General features: G+C 36.3%; 1 protein-coding gene across 1 annotated transcript in view; it reads right to left on the reverse strand.

The window, feature by feature from the left end:
- Positions 1–1921: 1921 nt before the first annotated feature.
- LOC105930404 (myelin regulatory factor like) overlaps positions 1922–12516 on the reverse strand; it is a 31455-nt gene continuing 20860 nt past the window's right edge. Inside the window, exons 15-24 of the mRNA XM_012868610.3 lie at positions 9421–9585; positions 9253–9324; positions 9025–9071; positions 6663–6818; positions 6533–6580; positions 5827–5911; positions 5567–5641; positions 4088–4199; positions 3089–3160; positions 1922–2813 (exon numbers count right to left, since the gene is read on the reverse strand). Of these exons, the coding sequence (XP_012724064.2) occupies positions 2724–2813; positions 3089–3160; positions 4088–4199; positions 5567–5641; positions 5827–5911; positions 6533–6580; positions 6663–6818; positions 9025–9071; positions 9253–9324; positions 9421–9585 (922 nt within the window). The 3' untranslated portion in view covers positions 1922–2723. The remainder of the gene's footprint in view (positions 2814–3088; positions 3161–4087; positions 4200–5566; positions 5642–5826; positions 5912–6532; positions 6581–6662; positions 6819–9024; positions 9072–9252; positions 9325–9420; positions 9586–12516) is intronic.

A 12516-nucleotide genomic window follows, 5' to 3' on the forward strand; every position in this document is an offset into this window, starting at 1 on the left:
GTGTGCCAACATTGATTGGTGTTAATTTAACCTGATCAGTGGAAATCAGTGTTAGATTTGTTGTCCTTAGAAATTAATTTATGTGCCAAAAGAGAAGGCTGGATCTTAAAACACATTTATCAATACAAATATTTCTCCACATCCCCAAAGTTTTGACATTAACAAAGTAAACTGTAGCAAAATTGCAGAACAATAACATTGTGACAAGAAATTCTAATGAATATACTGTAAGATAAACTTTCTTGTCAAATAACTGTTGTTACTTACAGGGTCCATTTCAGTCCCCAGCATGCTTACGTCCTGCAACTCAACCTTCCTGTCTTTATTTGAGCCGTTTCACTCTAAGACCTAATTAGTTTGGTGTTTGTGCCGTTCCTCCTCCACCTGAATTAGTCATCAGTCTGTTTTCAGCTCAGCTCAGGTAGATGACTTGATTAACAACAGAGATGTCACTATTATAGTGACAGAAATCCAAAAAAGTAAAATTTACAGAAACGGAAAGGATGAGAAATTAATGTAGTCTCCATGGTGAATGAGTAAATAGGGAAAAAAACTGCAATGCACCTTTGAAAGTCACATTGAAAGTAATTTTACCCACACAGTTACAGACAAAAAACAAAGAAAGAGTTTAATTTCAAGTGACCAGAGAGCAAAATCAAGGCATTAAAAATGGAGTGACTGTGTTATCAGGAAGTTACCTGATCATCAGGCAATCAGACGTAACAGTGGGGAAGAAGTGATCCTGAGGAGCTGATAACCCAATCAGACTGAGCCATTTCTTCTTAATGTTTAAAACCACATTCTTTAGAGAGATCAAAAATGTCTATTACTGTAGATGAAACAATATCTTCCCATTAAAAGTTTCAACCATGCATCCATCGCATTATGCCTTGAATAGATGATCTGCAAATGTTTGGATAAAAAGTCAGTATTCAATCTTCAATTAATTTAGTCGTAACCTTCTGGTTTCTAAAGTCCAAAGATAGTTACAGTTATTTCAGAATAGTTTGGAGTAAATATGTAAAAGGTGAGGTGTGTGGATGTTTAAAAATACAAGCTTTGGATGTATTCTAATGATTAGCATACAATACGATCTACTAAAACCTCATAGAAAATAAAGAAAATACAACCATGCAAGACCATTTTAAAACATTTCATTTAAAGCGGTCAGGATTCAGTCAGTACAGCTCATAGAAAAGATTAAGTTAAACAGTTTTACGTTCATAAATAACTCAAACAACATCAGTATATTCTTTCAGGTAACCACAGCATTTTGTATTAGTTAGACCCAATCCCATTTCAGCCCGCCTTCCACTATTCCTTTAGTTTTATCTCTTAGTTTTGTGTAAACTTGTCAAGCTGTAGAAGGGCCTGAATCTCTTTCAGATAGAGCGGATAAGGTATTTGGCGCGAGAATTACATTGGAAACTAAAAAAAAAACAAAAAACAGAACAGCTTTCTTACATTTTTCTTCAAACAAACAAAAACAGAACAGCGATTTCAAATGAAGACGGTTTAGAGGTTTTTTTTTAGGATTTACACGTATAACACACTTGATTCAAATCTTTATCTCAAAATGTCTGCAAGACCCTGCGGAAGCCCCCCTCATTTAAATAAATTTAGAAGGCTTCTAGAAACTAAACATCGCATAAATATTGAACAAAGCATGCGAGAAACTGGCCCAACACTGCAAAAAGAGAACTAAAAATAAGTAAAATCTTCTTGAAATTAATGTATTTCTCCTTGATCAGAGCAGGTAAATATGATTATCTGCCAATGGAATGAGTATTTTTACCCCTAAAATAAGATAATTAAATATACTGCACTTGAAAAAGGATGATGGAGATGAATTGTTCCTATTTTAAGTGTAAAAATCTTATTCCACTGGCAAATATCCTTGTTTACCTGCTCAAATCAAAGAAAAATACACTCATTTCAAGAAATATTTTCTTATTTTTAGCTCTATTTTTGCTGTGAGGACGACCAGAACCACCACCATCCAAGATTTACATCAAAATTATCCACAAAAGGCGACACTGTTTGGGTCAGTGATCATTAAGCGGTAAATCTGGGGCCATGAAATGGGATTGGGTTTTATTTAATAATATCAACAACTACTTTTTCTTCTTTGACATGGTTTGAAAATTCATAAAGTTGAAATTTAGATTTTTGGTTGTTTAAATTGTTTAAAAAAATACTACTTTGCAGCAACTAATTTAAATATTTCAGCTACTTATTTGTAGCCAGATTTAAAAGTAATTCACTTGCTAGTCGACAAAAGTGTAAACTTCTGACCAGCCGTTTCTAACAATCCCTCAGCACAAGTTTATTACAGTGCAAATTCAGGCTTTACATAAACAAAGGTAAAACGTCCAAGTGCTTCATTGGGAACAAAAATATTTCATGAAAAAAAAATACATACAGCAGTTTTTCATTTAAATCGCAGGAGTTTGTTTTAAATTTTTCCGAAACACACCTAGAATAAATTAGTGTGCAAAACAGATTTAAAAGGACTAGTTATGTAATCTCCGATACTTTCATTCCTGACGTCTTTTAGAATTAGCTTCAATTCGCAATAAAATGCACTTGCTATCCATAAAAAACAAAGTGTTACAGCAAAGTAATAAAAGCCTTCTTCAGTTACTTTGACTCTCAAGCAGTAAAACTGGGGATCTGCTAGACGACACCATTTTAATTAATTTTCTGTGAGGAGTAAATGTTTATCAGTCTGTGCAGCGTCTGTAGAAGTTGAAGTAATAATCTGTGAAGAGCGCCCCCGCGTAGTGATGGTCAGTACTGCAGTCTGCTTGACCCTGAAGAAAAACAGTAGTTTGGTCATTTCCATGGCTATGAACTAAGTTTCATATAAAATATTCCTGGGATTAACTTTATATCTGTGTTTTAATTTTTATAGTTAAATAAAAACAATATTTGTCAAATGTAGTTTGCTGCTGTGGAATCTATGGATCCAAAGTATGTCATTTAAGTTCAATTAAATTCTCTTAATTTGCTGATACTCTTGTGGATTTGTAACTAGCTAGCTGTTTTTAATTAATGTCTTATGAAACATAAATAGTTTGTTTCTTACAGCTACTGCAGACCGGAAGTGATAGGAGCTGTAATAAAGCCGAGCCACCTGAAGAGGCCACTCATGTTCCCCCTGCAGAAACAGACACAAATCAATTTAGACTCATTAAGATACCAAAAATTAAAATGATCAAGACGACGGCAGAGAAAACTGATTTCATAGTTTCTTGAAAATCCCCCATGAAGTAAACACTTTTTAAACGCTATCCACAGAACAGACAAAAGACTGTTGTGCCCTGTGTGTGTAAAAGTTTTACCTTTACTGAATCTGATTATTTACTTGAACTTTGTGATTCAAATTCATGAAACCTTTGGATTTTTTATTTCAGATTTTCTGTGATTTCATAACATATCAGAATCCTTTATTGTCATTGTGCAAGAATGCACAATGAAATTTAAAGCTATATAGTTGGTAATCCTGTTCAGAAACACTTTTTGTTATACTGGGTAAAATCGTCCGTGCATCCTGAAAGTAGTTAATACATTGTTTGTCCATAAAAAGGATGTTAAAAAAAATCGATCTCTGTGGGAGCTGCAGGCCTGTAAAACCTCTGACCAATCCCTGCTGTTTGGTCCGAATGGTAGGATTGGTCAGAGCCTTGGTCCTGCTGTCACCGGTTAGCTTAGCGGTTAGCCGTTTATTGTAGCACCGCTGCTCTCACTGTAGACTCTGAACATGGCTGAGAATCATAAGAAGCGAAGTTTGTGAGAAGAAGAGGAAGACCAGAGTGGATTTGGGAGATTTATTTTCACGTGATCCCCCTCAAGAGCAGAAGACTCTACTTTTAATGTAGCCGATTTATTATTCGATAGCAACCTTAACTAAGGACGTAAATATCTTCTAAAGAAGAGTGAAGCTAATCTTTGAAACGTTTTTTCATAGTAATTTATTATTTCAACAAAAGTTTTCCTATTTTTTGGTGCAACATTAAATCTAACAAAATATCTGAAAAAAAAAAACATGCAAACAAAAAGACAACAAAACTTGGTTGAGATTTACCTGAGTATTTGAAGGGTACCTGCTTCCAGGGTCCGTGCTTGAACTGAGCAGAGCAGAACAAGTGGAGGACTCATCTACCGCACATAGATGAACCACCAACAACTCTGTGGAACTGAAAAAGAACAATATTTGAACTTTGAGACATTTTTTACTTATTGTCAGGTTTAAACAATCTTCAGAGGAAGTAGTTTACTTTTAACTTCAAACCAGGTAGCAATATGCTAAATAATGCTAACAAGCTCAAATTATTTGTTATGATTATTGTTAGGTTTTACCCATAAAATATTCAATATTCTTATAATGAAAAGCAACTCAGTGTACCATTGGCTAGACAACAAAAAAGCTACTGTCAGTAAAGAGCAAAGATTTGATGCTAATCAGCTAACAGCACTTTTGATGAGTTTTTGGGTGATTTTTAACCATTAAAAAGTTTCATTGTAACTAGCGCAGGACAGCACAGCTTTTTAAAATTTTATAAAGTTTTAAACTATGATTATGATTTGAGGGTAACATTTTTTTAATCTATTTATACTGTTAAACATTACTGTCTAAAGATTCAACAGATTTTAACATTAGCTCAAAAGCAGTTAGCAAAACTCAAATTATGAATATAAGTTTATTATAAAAAGTTTAAAATTAAGTTTAAAACCAATAATATATCATTGAGTTTAAAGTTATGGCTTTTAAATTTGACCCAGCTGGAGGAAAACCTTAGCTTCGGAGGAACCAGCTAAGTTTACAGTTAGCTAGAAAATGGTTAGCTAAATGTGATGATGCTAACAATCCTTAATAAATTATAGCCACAACAAAAATCTTTACTCAGAAATAATGTTCAGGTAAAGCGAATTTGTATACTTTTAACTAGCTAACTCTATTTTACATTTTTTTCTTTAGGTGAAGTTTGACTATTTTAATAATCTTTACAGCAAGTGCTTTGGTACAGTACAGCTCTTAAATATGACATCATCAGATTTAGAATTACAGATATGATTTAAGGATAAATTAAGGGTCAAATTTATCTTCAAAGGTTTACCATTAGCAGGGAAATGGTTAGCAAAAAGAAATCAAGCTAAAAAGCCTGTATAGTTAATAGCTTCAATCATAATGTTTAACCATGAACTGTTAGCTGCTGACAACAACATGATGTTCACTAGCTAATAGTGATTTTAAGAAGTTTATAACATTTTTGGCCAATATTATGTAGAGGTTTAAAATTATATTTTATGGGTATTTTTTTTTTTGCTAGGGAAAAGTTTTACGTTAAGATCAGCTCATTTTACCATAAACCAAAAAGCAGTTATGATGTTGAAAAGCTAATAGTAGATGAGAAAAATTATAATTATGGAGTGAAGTGTGAAGAACGTTCAAGGATAAGAATGCTTTTGCAGGACAATGTATTTGAATGTTATGTTACAACAGAAATCAAAATCTTTAATCAAGCAATTAAAAAGTCTATGTTTCCATTCAGTGAAGTCTTACTTCATAAGCAGCGTGACTCTCATGTTGACAGGAACAAATTGGCTGATAGGAACTCTAAAAATGTATCTTTCAGGCCTAAAGAAAATAAAACAGACACAATTGTTAATACAACTAATCTCAATCAGCAAATTAAGATTAACTGTGCATTTACTGAATGTATTCAAGTCCGGGTGTATTATTGTATCTCAACGAACAGGACTTCAAATGTACTCATAATTTTTTAAATAAATGTATTGTTTAGACCTAATTTATCTACCTACCCACATTCATCCCTCATGCAGTATCTGCCGTCAATCACCTGCTGGTTCTCTTTAATCATGAACGTGTGAATGGTTGTGTTTCGCCCTAGTGGAGAGAGAGAGAAAACACTTTTTAGTTTTAGATTTATTTTTGTGTAAATGAAAAGTTTCCACGGTTTTAAAGGAAGCATGAGGAAAAATGTGATGGAAAAACAACTAAGAAACACCTGTTGGTTTATAGTATTATTATGTATCTAGACATTTTTGTACCCTATGAACATTTTGGCATGTTACAACCACAAACTTTAATTATTTTTATATGGACTTTTTTGTAATAGAACACAAACAAATACAGAATTGCAAAAGAGAACCAAAGGATGCAAATGTTTGTAAATACAAAAATCTGAACAATAAGACATGCAAATGTATTTATCTTTTTTACTCCCACATCCCTAAATAATATCCAATTACTCTCAGATGTAATACATTTAGTGACTGACTATCACCGCTATCCTAATCTGAGTTTCTGGATGTAAAAAGCCGGTAGAGTCTTTGTGTTGTTCTATCACATAATCTATAAATAGAATACATTTAGATTTGCTTTTAATAAATGACAATGTGTTCTCAGAGTGCTTTTATGAGGTCCTGCAACAACTGCTGTTGAAAACACATTTAAAGATGCTCTTCTTCTCTCTCGGTGTCAGTGATGTGCAGGATGGATACTCACAGTCTCCAACAGCTTTCAAGAGGGGGTTAAACTTTTCTTGTCTTCTTCCTGTTGAACCAAAACACCAAGGTGTGTCAGAACGGTTCATTTGACTAACCTAACTTAGCTGGGGACTCTTGGCTGCTGTTACCTGTTCTTGTTAGGTTTCTGGCTGGTGTTGTGGTTGGGATGCTGGAGACAGTGCTGCCCCCTGTGGATGAAGGGCAGCAGTACACCTGATCACAGTACAGCAGGTCACAGAAGCTCACGTCAGGAGGCCAGGAACCAGGATGTGTGGTTGCTAAGGCTGGAAGGGACAAGAGCACACTTTTTAATACTAAAACTTGAGTAAGTTCAAAAAAACATTTTAAAATTATGATTTTATTTTGTACTGAGAGGAGAAAAGCTATCCAAATCAATCTGGTCCCAATTGAAAGTAGCAATTACTGTTAACATGAGCTGTGATTAAACATATGTTGTATTTTACTATTCAAACTCAGGTATTATGAGCACAATCAAGAAATCACTAAGATAAAACCTGTCTGACAACATGAAGTAGGTTAATAAGTTCTCAAAAAGCAACCCATCAAGTTCTGAACTGAAGGAATTCAAGAACGTACGAGAAACAAAAGCATTGACATTTATCAATCTGGAAAAGGTACCAAAGCTATTTCTAACGCTTTGGACTGCAGAGAACCGCAGGAACAACACAAAGGAAGGAACCATAGAACAGTAGGGAAGATCATTGTCAACTCATCCTGGAGGTCACAGAAGAACCCAGATCAGCATCTCAAGCTCTGCAGGCATCACTGCCTCAGTTAACGTCAGAGGTCACAATTCAACAATAAGAAAGCGAGACATGGCAAAAATATCCTCCTTTGGAGAGTTCGAAAGTCAGAACCACTGCTGACCCAAAAGAACACAAAGACCCATGTCACTTTTACCAAAAACCTCTTGATGATCCCCAACACCTAAATATTCTGAGGATTAATGAGACCAGAGTGGAAAAGCAGGTGTTGGTTCTACGTCCTTTGTAAAACCAACACAAAGGTTAAAACAGGGGTGTCAAACATACGGCCCGCGGGCCGGTTCCAGCCTGCTGAACAATTTAGTCTGGCCCGGTGTCCTGTCTGGCAATGTGGCAATAAGAATTGTTGTCTTAATGCCAAAAAGAGCTCATCAGATTTGACTTTCACAAGTGGAGCAGTACTGCTTTTGCCATAGTGCTCTGCTTGATTTTTGAATGTGAATAGTTTTATTATGATTCATGCGGGGAATATCTCAAATGATATGGACACTATAATGGGAAAGTAGGAGAGGAAAGGAAGAACAAGAAGAAAAAAAGAAAAGGTGAAAGAAAGAGAAGATAAAAGGAAGAGAATGATAAAACAATTATTGAAAAAATCTGCAATTCCTATATTGTCCATGAGGGGAGCTGTGTTTTAATCAGCAGATGGTAGCACTGAGCTAATATAGCTAATTTTTATCTGTTTGATGTATTTTGTCATGTAGGACAGTGTTTTTAACTTCCAAAAAATGTGAATAAATGTTTTTCAACATTGTATAATCACTGTGATCAGTTCTTATGCGTAATGCACAAGTAAATGTTTAACTGAGTAAAAGTATTGTTGAAATTGCACATACTTTTCTTAAAAACGCTGAGTTTATTCATAATATATTGTGTAAAAGTGAAATTCATTTAATATAAAAATCAACAACAAGTCCTCTTTTATTAGTTCTATTTAATCTTGCAATGAGTTTACTCGTGTGGCACTCTTGAGATCAGATTAAGCTGAATGCGGCCCCTAAACCAAAATTAGTTTGACACCCCTGTGTTAACAAAATCATCATAGAGTCAAACATGGTAGGTGTGCCGCTTCGTTACCTGGATCACTTCTTATAATTAGAACCACGAGTTCTGCTCTGCAGCTGAAGATCCACATGGAAAATGTTCAGCCATCATGAAATTATGCTTAAGAGCTCTTTAGTTATGCAGCAGGACAAAGATCAGCACACCAGCAAGTTTATCTCAGAAAATAAAATAAAGATTTTGGAGTGGCCTAGTCAAATTCTGGATTTAAATTTAAAACTTATCGGCAGGTTTGCAAACAGTGGTGGATTATTGGTGCCACCGAGGAAGACACAACCAGTTATTACGCTTGGGGCATAGTTACTTTTCCACATACGAACAATGATGACTTATAATGATGAATTAATTTATTAAGTCACCATTGAAAAACAAATCTTTGTATTTACTCGTATAACGTATTACTTTGTGTTACTTTTTCTCGTGTCAAATTGAATTAAATGTATAAAATCTTTTTTAATGATCTTGACTACCAACCGTTTAAACGTCACATTTAAGTTTTACTGTGATTGCTGCAGGGTCTAAATCTAAAAGAATAAAAAAATTGAGGCAAAAAAACCCTGTTTGACTGAAGCAATCCATAATTAACGAGCTGATTTGGATCTCCGGATTAATTTAAACATGGTCTTGGAAGCGAGTACAGTACCTGTGGTAGGTGAAACTACTGTCGGCATGGGAGATCCGCTGCTGTTGCTTAATAGAAAAAAAGACAACTAAAATCAGCACTGCTCACGTTTTGGCAACCAAATAACATAAAATAAAAAAATGTATGTTTAAACTTTATTAATTAATCAGGAAGACGAGTATTATCAAGAGTTAACTGTCAGGATGAGGATCTAAATCGGGTTTTCACAACAAAATATTAGATGTTTACCTGTTGCCAGGAAAGGTGTCAGTGCCTACCTCCTTCAAATTCACCAGGTAGAGCACTGAAACGGAGATTATACTACACCCAAACAGACGAGAAGAAAGCTGTTTTTATTTTATTTTTTATTATTTCAATTGCATGTAGAATGGCAGGCAGTAACGTAGTGTTCCTCACCAGACGGCCATAGTGACCAGGAAGGTAAAGATGCTGGCCAGGAAGATTTTATTCTGGAGAAGGTGGAGGAACTTCTGACACCGGTCCTTCTTTTGAGCCTTTGCAGTCTTACATGGCTCTGGGTTCGGTGTTGTTGAAGCGCTGCTGTGAACCGGGGCTTTACTCCTGGAGGACACACAAGAACTTTATCTCTTAGTATAATATCATTCATTCTCTTTCGCTTTACTTTAGACTTTAGATTAGCTTGTTTTCATTACTGGTTTGTGTGTTTTAGTAACTGTCACGCCCGGATTTGTGGGACAACAAAGGTATTCCTTATCCTTTCCTGGAATCTTATCAGAATCAGAATCAGATATACTTTAATAATCCCAGAGGGAAATTGCTGTTTCAGTACCATCACCATAACATAAACATCACAAACATTTCAGGGGGGAGACGGTTCACTGAGGCTGTGCTGCCAAGGACAATACTGTGTCCACAAGGCGCTGCCCTTGGATCTGTTGAAGGAAGATTACAACAACATGGGGGAAGTGGAGGGAGAAAAAAGAGACAGATGCTTGACAATTTATGCTCTCACGAATAAAAAGTGAAGCATCTGACAAAAAAAACTCATTGCACGAGAAGCACAAATAACACGAGACACATATATGCAGAAGGTCAACATTTGAGACTGGTCGGGTGCAGTTCATCTGTATTTGTGAGCATCAGTTATGTGTGTCTGTATGGGTGAAAATGTTTATATTTCCGTGGAGCTCTCCAGAGGCCATTTGTCCTTGGTCTTATCCGGCAGCCAACAGTTCAGAAAAACATCCACAGATGTCTGCTGGGAAGTTCCGTCGGGACAGGCACGCTCCCCGGTCCTTTGCTTTCCCGTTGAAAAAATTTGATCAATAGCGTTGAGAGACCAGCTGACGAGATCCATAATTTCCTTAGAACTTTCGGTTGCTATGAAGAAATGGCACAGAAGACACAAAACAAAGCAAATAGCAGGAGAGAGGGGGCGGGGTAATAGCAGATAAGGAGCTCCAGAGAGCTGAAGAAAAACCGACCGACCTCGAAGAGAAACAAACTTACAATTACAAAAGACTAACAACAAAAGTTGTTTTTTTATACAGAAATGTTAGCTTACTGAAAAGTATTTCCAGCTATTGCACAGTATATGCGCTAATCGCTTGGTCTGTGCTCCTTATGGTCAGAAACCCTTCTTCTACATATTTGCTGAACAAGGCTTTAAATAGGAATTGTTGGTTTTTACTTGCAACGACTTTCTTCTAGCCTCTCTAGACCACTTTTAATAGCTGTCGACGGATACTCAAAGCTCAGCAGCGGATCTCTGCAGCTCTTTCAGAGTTACCATGGTCCTCTTGGCTGCCTCCCTATTTATAGCTCTCCTTGTCCAGCCTGTCATTTTAGGTGGATGTCCATGACTTGGTATCGCCATCCTATCGCCATGTTGGGTTGGTGACCAGAGCTCTGGGAGATATTGCTTTAGAACTCAACCTTTTCTTGGGCCCTGCTACTGATGAGACTGCAGCTTTCATAGTATGCATAGTATACAAATTGGTTTCCTAAGGTCCTCATCTTCACTCCATAAAGATTTTGGCCCAACGTTTCTCCTACCATTATCCAAAGGGACTTGTATGTAAATAAACTACCCCACCATCCAATCAAAGGCAGGTCTTTTTTCATCCAATTAAGGTATTCTTTCTAAATGATGCATTTGGATTGATGAAAACAACAAATCACAACCAGCAAATACAATTTTGCCACCTAGCGGCAGAAGTTACAAAATAACACAGTAGTATTCAATAGGGCTGGACGATAATTCAGTAACAGTATATATCAATCAATAGACGATGATAGAAAAAAACGGTTGATAAAAAGTTCAATAGAATAAAAGTTGTCCTTCCTTATGCATTCTATCATGTAGGTTAATATTACAGTCATTGCATACTCACAACCAATCACAACACAGACCCAGGAGGCTCCGCCCCCTTGAAAGAGTTCAGAGAGCATGCGTTGTTTTTTCTTTTTTTAAAACTTGCAGTTTTGGTAAAAAGTTGGTTGAATCAGTGTTTGTGTGTTCTTTATTTTAAAACAGGTTATACTACCACAGCGCCCCCCCCCCCCCCCCCCCCCCCCCACACACACACACACACCTGCCATTGGGGGTATCGGGGTAAAGGAAAACTGCATTTTAAAATGTTTCCACTCTGCAACCCGGTTTCAAAAATGGCCGTTTACATTTTCACGAAACACTTCACCAGTGTGGACGCACAGCCTAAGCAACAAAATACCTTTGTGGATACACATAATCACGTCTCCTTGTGGACGGGGCCTGAGACCGGCAGACAAATCCAGGGGTTAAGCAAAGCTCGTTAGTCAAGGTTCAGGATCCACGTCGAGGTCCAGAGAGCAGAAGCTCGTTAGAAGTCCGATAAGGGCAAACCAGGGACTTGGGTGGTATCAGAGTAAAGGAGGCTGAATTTATATGGATGGCACAATTTCTAATAATCTGTTAAATATTCTTGACTGGGTCAATGAATTTAGGTAAAATGTTTTTAAATGACCTCTAAATTATCAGTATGAGTAGAAAGGGTAAAACAGTTTGCTGTTGTCTCCTGTCTGTCCTTGACCTACAACGTCTGGCAAAGCGGTTCCTTTATTTCAGATAGAGGGTGTTAACGTTGGTTGAATCCCTTTATTCCCTCCAGCAGGAGCATTCAGAAAACCATCTGTCCTTGAACTGTGACTTCCCTCAGCGTCTTTGTTGCCTCAGTTATGCAACACAGTTGTTTTATCAGTTTTTCCCATCGTGCTGCATAGTTACAAGTATCCTGTTTCTGGACTTAATGAAGCAACAATAATGAAGCGGACATAGTCTTTCAAACCTCTTTTTACCCCCAAAAAATAATTAAAACATCAAACTAATGACTTTAAACTACATACTTTGATTTAAAGTTACTTTTAGGTAAATTAATGTCAACAAACGTTTAGTTGTTAGTTTTTTAAACAAATAGTAGACATTTTAAGCATTGTTACCTGGAACTAAGTTTTGGTTTACATTTAATATTACTTGAATATGGCCTGAACATT

The sequence above is a fragment of the Fundulus heteroclitus genome, chromosome 17, assembly GCF_011125445.2.
Source record: "Fundulus heteroclitus isolate FHET01 chromosome 17, MU-UCD_Fhet_4.1, whole genome shotgun sequence".
Lineage (NCBI taxonomy): Eukaryota > Metazoa > Chordata > Actinopteri > Cyprinodontiformes > Fundulidae > Fundulus > Fundulus heteroclitus.